General features: G+C 46.2%; 1 protein-coding gene across 1 annotated transcript; it reads left to right on the top strand.

The window, feature by feature from the left end:
* The first annotated feature begins 4,405 nt into the window (after positions 1-4,405).
* On the top strand, positions 4,406-6,569 carry LOC119327629 (bidirectional sugar transporter SWEET6a-like). Its single transcript, XM_037600760.1, has 5 exons — positions 4,406-4,550; positions 4,678-4,894; positions 4,989-5,150; positions 5,911-6,030; positions 6,114-6,569. Exons 1-5 carry the CDS (start codon positions 4,471-4,473, stop codon positions 6,276-6,278), a joined length of 744 nt encoding a protein of 247 aa, XP_037456657.1. The 5' UTR covers positions 4,406-4,470; the 3' UTR covers positions 6,279-6,569.
* The last annotated feature ends 2,415 nt before the right edge of the window (positions 6,570-8,984 follow it).

Below are 8,984 nucleotides of genomic sequence, written 5' to 3'. Positions count from 1 at the left end.
CATCAGATTCAACAACATCATGTTGTATTACTCTAGCAATTTGTTCATCAAGAAATTCACCAAGTGGCACATCATCATTAACAAGCAAGGTACTAGCATCATCATAAGCATCATTCATAGTAGAAGTAGCATCATCAATAACTTGCGACATATCAGAATTGATAGCATGTGGTGGTGTAGCAAGTTTACTCATAACATAAGGTGAATCTAAAGCAGAACTGGATGGCAGTTCCTTACCTCCCCTCGTCTTTGAGGGAAATATCTTAGAGGATCCTTCAGATTCTTCATAGTGATAATATGATAATAATAATCCCAAGTGACTCAACAAATATAGCTATACTCCTCGGCAACGGCGCCAGAAAAAGGTCTTGATAACCCACAAGTATAGGGGATCACAACAGTTTTCGAGGATAGAGTATTCAACCCAAATTTATACATTCGACACAATGGGAACCAAAGAATATTTGAAGGTATTAGCAACTGAGTTGTCAATTCAACCACACCTAGAGATTAATTATCTACAACAAAGTGATCAGTAGCAAAGTAGTATGATAGTTTTGATAGTAGTGACAACAGCAATAATAATAGTAATAGTGATACCAGTAATTTTGTAGCAAGTGTAACAGTGATGATAGCAGTAGTACTTAGCAAAAACAATATGGAAAATTTCGTAGGCATTGGATTGGTGACTTGTTGGATGATATTCATCATGTGACAGTTATAACCAAGGGCGATACAGCACTAGCTCCAGTTCATCGATATAATGTAGGTATGTATTCCGTAAATAGTCATACGTGCTTTATTAAAAAAACTTGCATGACATCTTTTGTCCTACCTTCCCATAGCAGTGGGGTCCATATTGAAAACTAAGGGATATTAAGGCCTCCTTTTAATAGAGAACCGGAACAAAGCATTAACCCATTGTCAATACATGAACTCCTCAAACTACGGTAATCACCGGAAGAAGTCCCGGTTATTGTCACTCCGGGGTTACCGGATCATAACACGTAGTAGGTGACTATAACTTGCAAGATCGGATCTAGAACATGAATATAATGATGGTAACATAAATGGTTCAGATCTTAAATCATGTCACTCGGGCCCAAAGTGACAAGCATTAAGCACGGCAAAGTCATAGCAACATCAATCTAAGAACATAGTGGATACTAGGGATCAAACCCTAACGAAACTAACTCGATTACATGATGAATCTCATCCAACTCCTCACCGACCAGCGAGCCTATGAAGAAATTACTCACTCCCGGTGGGGAGCATCATGGAATTGGCGATGGAGAAGGGTTGGTGATGACGAAGAACGAAGATCCCTCTCTCTGGAGCCCAAACGGACTCCAGATCTGCCCTCCCGAGGAAGAACAGGGCTTGGCAGCGGCTCCATCCCGTGGATCACGATAATTCCTTCTCCCTGATGTTTTCTTTGAAAATAGGATTTTATAGTGTCGGTTTCAGGGTCTGCAGGGCCAGCAAGTGGGGACAACCCACCTGGGCGCGCCAGGAGAGGGGGCGCGCCCTGGTGGGTTGTGCCCACCCAGGGGCCCCTCTCTGGTAGGTCTTGGCTCTAGAAATTCTTATATATTATATAAAAATTCCTCGCAAAGTTTCGTTTCATTCCGAGTACTTTTATTTCTGCACAAAAACAACACCATGATAGTTCTGCTGAAAACAACGTCAGTCCGGAGTTAGTTTCATTCAAATCATGGAAATTAGAGTCCAAAATAAGAGGAAAAGTGTGAGAAAAAGTAGATACGTTCGAGACGTATCAATAGGTTGCTTCGATTACTTGTTACTCTCCGGTTTCCACTGCAAGTGTTGAGCGTGCTTTCTCGAGCTTGAAGATTATCAAGTCCAGACTATGTAATCGTATGGAATATGATTTTCTTACAAGGAGTTTGTTGCTACAGATTGAACGAGAAATTGTGTAAAAAAACTCCTTGGAATGATATAATTGTTGATTTCAAAAGTAGAAAGAATAGAAGAGTGTATCTCTAGTTGGCAGTAGTTCTAGTCGGTTCTGTTTAGCTGTCTTTTCGTCATTTGGTGTCACTATTGTTTGGTGTGGTCTGTGCGTAGTAGCTTGTTTTGAACATATCCCTACTTCCTTAGATCCTGAACTAGTTGAGGGGATGGCTCTTCGCCCTTTTATCTATTGTTTTTAGAAAAGGAGGATGACCCCAGCCTCTGCATCTGGGCGATGCATACGGTCACTTTATTAATTATTTTTATACTCCCTCCTTCTATCTATATAGGGCCTAATGCGTTTTTCAAGACCGTCTTTGACTACTGACAAAATTAATAGTACATGACATGCATAATGTAAAAATTATATCATTGAAAGCTCCTTTCACATACGAATTTGACGGTATACTTTGTGTAAGTTGCATAGCATATATTATTGCTCTAACATTTGGTCAAAGTTAGCCTCAAAAAACGCATTAGGCCTTATATAGATGGAAGGAGGGAGTAAGACCTTACAAAGTAATACCACAGTAAGACTAAAGCCGCCGTCTAAGCAACAAACTGTCGCTACACCTATCGAGTTGATGAACGGGCGCAGATAGCTTGGGCCTAATACCAAACATACATCGCAGCCAAACCTAACATCTAAGACCTGATGATCCATCCAGGAAGCCTGCCGGGCATGGGTCTCGCCGGTCCGGCGTGCTCTCAGAGGCCGCCGCCGCCAACTGCCATCGCTCCATCTTCAGAACTGTACTGATGCATCAACCTTGCTCGGTCTAGTTATTGTCGACGCCACCACGGCGCCCAACGGCACCTCCTCCCTGCGCGCAAACAACTGTGCACGTCGCGGTCGCCACTGATACACCTCAGCACCATGCTGCCAAGTATCACCAGCCAACACAGGTTGAAGTCTTTGGAAGATCTGTCATGCGTAGCACCTGCTGACCAGGCATGATAAAGTGTAGCACCTGTCGGTCAGGCATGACTTAACATCTCCACCGAAGCTCTGTGCAAGACGAAGCCGCTCCACCTCCTGCCTCTGACTTCCAGCGCTGCTCCGCAAACGGCTCCTAAGATAGAAACGACACCGCAGTGCCGCCATCGTCCGATCTGGAACACCAGATCCTAGGGTTTCCCCCAGAGCAGCACGAGTGGGTCGACAGTAGTTACACGACGATGCCTCCATCAAGGTAACGGCGTAGAACGCCACCATCGCCTGCCAACGGCTCGATTTTCACCGGCAACCATGTCTCCCCAACTCGCAGCCGGGACTAGATGATGGATCTCGAGATCCGATCACCAAGTCTTTGGCCGGCCCTTCTATCTATTTGGCACGAGAACCATGCAGAGGCCGGACATGTGCTTATAGTGATTGTATTCTTTTAATGCAATATTATGAGTCAATAAAATCCGCTCTTTATCAAAAAATCTATTTGGCACGAGAAAAGAATTTATGCACGGTGAGCATTGCTTCAGATTGTCTTTCATTGGTGCAACACCTCATACATACTCAAGACCGCTCATCTGTTGGTGCAGTGGTGGTGGACATTAGGCATGTAGCATTCGACTTCGACTTGTGGTCTAGAATCACAATTGTCGGCATATTAATGTTCCTGCTTATTTGTTAGCTAAATCTTATTTGAGCTTTATAGTAGTCTTTGTGTTATTCTTTCTGCTCCGGGGTGTATCTAAAAGACTATGTAATTTGTTTACTTAATTAATAAAAAAGAGAATGTCGATGTTTTTATAAAAAAATCGATAATATGTTCGGATTTTAAGCATGGCAACCCAGACGTTTTGATTTTAAGCATGGCAACCCGACAATTTTCCATGACAACTTTAGAAAATCGCCATGTTTTACCAACTAAACTTACCACCTCGCGCCAACTAAAGTTGTTATGAAAACGTTCAGGCTGTCATGCTTAAAGTCTGAAAGTTTGGGATTTACTGGGTCAAAAAAATGTGCATACATTTTTAGCAATTCCTTGACGTCCTGTGAGAAAGCTACTTGCTTCGAAGTAGTATTATCATCTCATAGCGAAGCCGGGAGCTTGAATACACTGTGACGCGAGCACGGCGTCCAGTCAGGATGGCAGGTTACTCGGTTCGTTGGACTTCAACTCCGATCGAAATTTGAACGGAGGAAGAGTAACTAACTCTTAACCATATCGTATAAGAGATTTAACCACCTTCCAGAATATGTTTGGATTTCTTCCGGTACGACAATTCCAGTTGAACTTGGACCGTAGGGAATATCTAACTCCTAACCATATTAGAGCTTACCTCCATTTGTCAAACAAACAAACAAAATCGTAGTTTACCTCCACGTCAGGAAAGCCATATCCGATAGTAACTCCTTACTTGGGGAGGACGAACCCGCCACCCACGACTATATAAGCTCTGCCCGGCCTCCCAGCTTCGATCACCCCAAATCCCCATTCCCCAAGTCGTTTCCTCCAGTCGAGCTGTGTTCCCGGCGATCAAGATAGCAAGATGGTTTCCGCCGACGCCGCCCGCAACATCGTCGGCATCGTCGGCAATGTCATCTCCTTCGGGCTCTTCCTCTCCCCTGTGTAAGCCGCCACCCTCCTCCTCTCATCCCGCCGCCGCCCTCCGCCCTCCGCTGGTCCAATCTAATCTATGCATGGAAGGTGGTTGCCGGTGACAACTGGGGTATGGATCTGATGCTTGTCTGTGCAGGCCGACGTTCTGGCGGATCATCAAGGCCAAGGACGTGGAGGAGTTCAAGCCGGACCCCTACCTGGCGACGCTGCTCAACTGCATGCTCTGGGTCTTCTACGGCCTCCCCATCGTCCACCCCAACAGCATCCTCGTCGTCACCATCAACGGGATCGGGCTCGTCATCGAGAGCGCCTACCTCATCATATTCTTCATCTACGCCACCAGGAACACACGGGTACGTAGTAGTATTGTCTCTTTTCGGCGTTCATTTCTGTATGTATACAAGATCTGCCCCTAGCTAACCCATGCATGCCAATGCGCGCGTGCAGTTGAAGATGCTCGGCGTGCTCACCGTCGAGGCCTTGTTCATGGTGGCCGTGGTGGCCGGCGTGCTCCTCGGCGCCCACACCCACGAGAAGCGCTCCATGATCGTCGGCATCCTCTGCGTCATCTTCGGCTCGGTCATGTACGCCTCCCCGCTCACCATCATGGTACGTGCTCGATCCATCGCTTGATCCACTCTTCAATCCTCGATCCGTTTGTTTCTATTTCTATATACGGCGGCGTTGTTTACTTTGGAATACAATTGATGGGAAAGGATAATGTACACACACCTTCCTATTTTAAGCATCGTATCAAACCTGTCTAAACAAACGTGCTGCCTTTTTGGCCAAATCGTCATGATCTTCACACACCAAGTTCTTTGACAAGATGTTGCCTTGCATGCTTAATTATATGTTAGGTCAAAACGCATACAGTTTATTCACCACAATAGGCAACACACAGCCCGTACGTGTCGTCTACTTATGTATCTGTACTTGCATCCCGTGTAGCCAGCCAACCATGCTTTCTGTTGCTCTCGTCAAACTCTCGTGTTGGCTGTTGAGTGACGGGAAGGATCGGAAAGAACGGTTCACGATCTAACTAAAACCTGTGACGATCTAGCACTTCATCAGATATGTGTGATGCCTAGGGATGCATGCATATAGTGTTGTGATCTTTGCATCTTGTGACCCTTCCCTTTTGCCAACTCTTTGAGGTGGTGATATCCTAATTAATGGAAAAGGATACGGTACCAGCCACCGACATTGGCTCCATCCCGTGGGTCATGTGGTCCAGGTGTAGAGTTCAACAATATATGGCTGCTGTTAATTATCCAGTGAATATGTTTCCTCGTTAATCTACACGGTATATATTTAATGAGACGTGTGCTTTTACTTGCTGGTGAACGTAATATTGTGCTGCTTGCAGGGTAAAGTGATCAAGACCAGGAGCGTGGAGTACATGCCATTCGTCCTCTCCCTGGTGAACTTCCTCAACGGCTGCTGCTGGACGGCCTATGCGCTCATCAAGTTCGACCTCTACATCACGGTCAGTACTACAATCGCATCTTCGAAACGCCAGAGAAACGAGAACTCCATGCATCGATCTAACTATCTTTTGATTCCGTGCAGATCCCCAATGGACTCGGTGCCGTCTTTGGCCTCGCCCAGCTGATCCTCTACGGCTGCTACTATAGGTCGACTCCCAAGAAGGGGAAGAATGTCGAGCTGCCTACCGTCAAAGTCACAAAGAACAGCGTTGGCGGCGGCAGGGTCTCCGTCACCGTTGAGAAATAAGCTTGGCTTGCAGCAGTAGGCCCGCCGTCGCCAAGTGATCCAATCAAGCCGGCGGCAGAGATTTTTAGCCCGTGATATTTTGAGTAGTAGTTAATTTAGCACAAGATATTTTGAGTTAGTTAATTCCGGATGATGGTGCCGGTATCTGTTAGATAGTTGAGTGTGCCTGTCCTTTAGTTTCGTGAAACATTCTCGTCTGCCCTAGTGCAAATTCGAAGTAACTATATACTCCAATTGCAAACTATACTATATATGTGCCTGCGTGATATGCATGATATGGATTGTTAATTATGGCGTGTTATGATAAAATCAACCTTTGGTTGGACCGGCCAACATGAAGTGTGGTGATTAAGTATTTTCTAGGAGTGTTATTTTTGCATAATCACATCTGCTATCTTCCATCCCTCAAAAAAAAAAACTGCTATCTCCCATAGAAGCGTGCATACAGTCTACAACCAGCACCTTGAATGATTTGTTGCTAAAAAACGATAATTATGCAAAACAAGATTTAAGCCAATAGTTGTAGCAATACACTTGAGCGTGAAACTACTCCCATCTTGTTGCTCTTGCTCAGACGTTCAAAAACTGAGACCTCTTTATTACATGTATATGTTTCCCTTACAATATGATCATTTGTCCAAGCTCTTTTCACAACATGATCTTCTTCTCTGAGCCCGAGACTTCCACTAAAAAACTCTTCATCCCATGGACTAGCCGATCAGAGGCATTTCAGTAATAAACCCATACAGATCTTTGTTGCGTTGATAAATGATTTAATCGAACAGGGATAATATGCTTAAAGCCAAAGGTGGCAAGTTGGTTTAAACCCCTCTTGGATGGTTCCTTCTTTAGTACAGTGAGTAGTTTTATAAAAATAGCACCATAACATGCTGTGCGCCTGTTGGAGTAGAAAGGTTTGATGTGTAGCGGCGCGAGTTAAAAGGAAAAAAAAAAACCCACCACATTTGGGGTTTCACTTGCGAAAAACTACTTGGTTCCTAATTATTTTCAAAAGTAACCGCGCATTCAGTAAACATTTTGCAAAAAGCACTGATTGGAAGTTTTGTCTCATTTAATCACTTTCTGACAAATGGGACCGGAGTTTAAGGAGTAAACTAACAAAAACAATTACATAGACACCCATGAAACTAAAATAGAAAAGCAATCCGGCCTATCCCTGCTCCCTATCCGATCGGAGGAGGCAGTTCTCGTCACTCCCGTCACCACCACCGGATCCCGTTGTCGCTATCGGAAGCCCGTCGCCGGAAGCTCCGCTGTGCTCCCGGAGCTCCCCCCGGCTCCCGTCACCCCCACTGTCTCCTGTCGCCGTTGTTAGAAGCTCCACCCGGCCTTGCCGCTGTGTTGCCGGAGTTGCGCCGACCGTTGAGCGGTCCACCTTGCTTCCTACTGCTACCTGCTCTCCTCGTCCTTGCCATGGCAACAGCCGGCCGTGCACCTGGCTCGTCCGGGCACTAGCGGTGAGCAGCAGCCCGGGCACCAGCGGCGAGCAGCAGCTGCGGTGGGGAGCTACGGAGGCGAGCAGCAAGAACCGGGGGCAGCCGCAATGGCGGGGAGCTACGACGAGCAGCAGTAGCTGCAGCGGCGAGCAGCACCAGCCGTGGGCAGCCGCACACTCAGCAGTTGCGGAGGCAGCATGCAGCAGCCGTCCTCAGGTGTTCCGTGTTCGTCCATGTGCGCCGTTTGACGACAACCAACTGGGAACAAGGACTGGATTGCTTTTCTGTTTTAGATCCAGGGGTGTGTGTAAACTTTTTGCTAAGCCAACTACTGACAATCCGGCCCCATTTATTAGAAAGTGATTAATCGGGTTAAACAACTGATCAGTGGTTTTTGCAAAAAGTTCACTGAATGCGTGGTGACTTTTGCAAATAATTAGGCATTGGATAGTTTTTCGCAAATGAAGCCTCAAATATGGTGGTTTCTTGCAATTAACTCGTGGCGGCGCAGATCGGCTGGCAATGGTGTGGCGCCAATCGTGGCCCTCTCCGCCGTCGTCAGCGATGGTGGCACTCGCGTGCCGGTCTCCGTGGGGATGAGGTAAAGGACATGCGCCATTGGCATTCGTCAGGTTGCACCGTTGCGGACAGCAGCCTCCAACACATATGTGCATGGACAAGGAGGAAGCTCGGCGACAATAGAGGTGTGTAGTTGCCTTCCTCAACGGTGCCCCGAAAGGATGACGGGTTAGGTTGTCGTGAGACGAGGTGGTTGTAGCGGCAGCCTTCTCTTGGGTATTGCGTGTATACGATGAATTTTTTATCTGGTTGTAACCCACCATCCAACACATGTCCTCTCTCTAGAGACATGAGTAGATTGTGCAGCGGTATCCTAGTGCAGGCCGGTGAATTACTCGGCTTCTGGTGTTTTCTTGAGTGGTGAAAGTGGGCCTTGTGCTCCCTCGGTGCTGGACCCCACTAGCGAAAAGGTGTGAGCTAGTAGAGAGGTTTGGGAGTCAATTGCAAAAAACTACCATATTTACGGCTAAGTTTGCAAAAAAAAAAATCATTAAGTCGCTAATTCGTTGCAAAAAACACTGAATTTCTCTAATTTCATTGCAAAAAGCACTGATCAGATGATTTGGGCCGTTTGATCGCTTTCTGACAAGTGGGCCCTCATTATAAGGAGCTAACATGGCAAAAAATTAACATGCACACCCCTGAAACAAATAAGAAAACGCAATCAGCC

This window comes from Triticum dicoccoides, chromosome 1A, assembly GCF_002162155.2.
Source record: "Triticum dicoccoides isolate Atlit2015 ecotype Zavitan chromosome 1A, WEW_v2.0, whole genome shotgun sequence".
Lineage (NCBI taxonomy): Eukaryota > Viridiplantae > Streptophyta > Magnoliopsida > Poales > Poaceae > Triticum > Triticum dicoccoides.
Note: the sequence above shows the minus strand (reverse complement) of the source record. Positions and strands in the feature narration are given on the sequence as shown.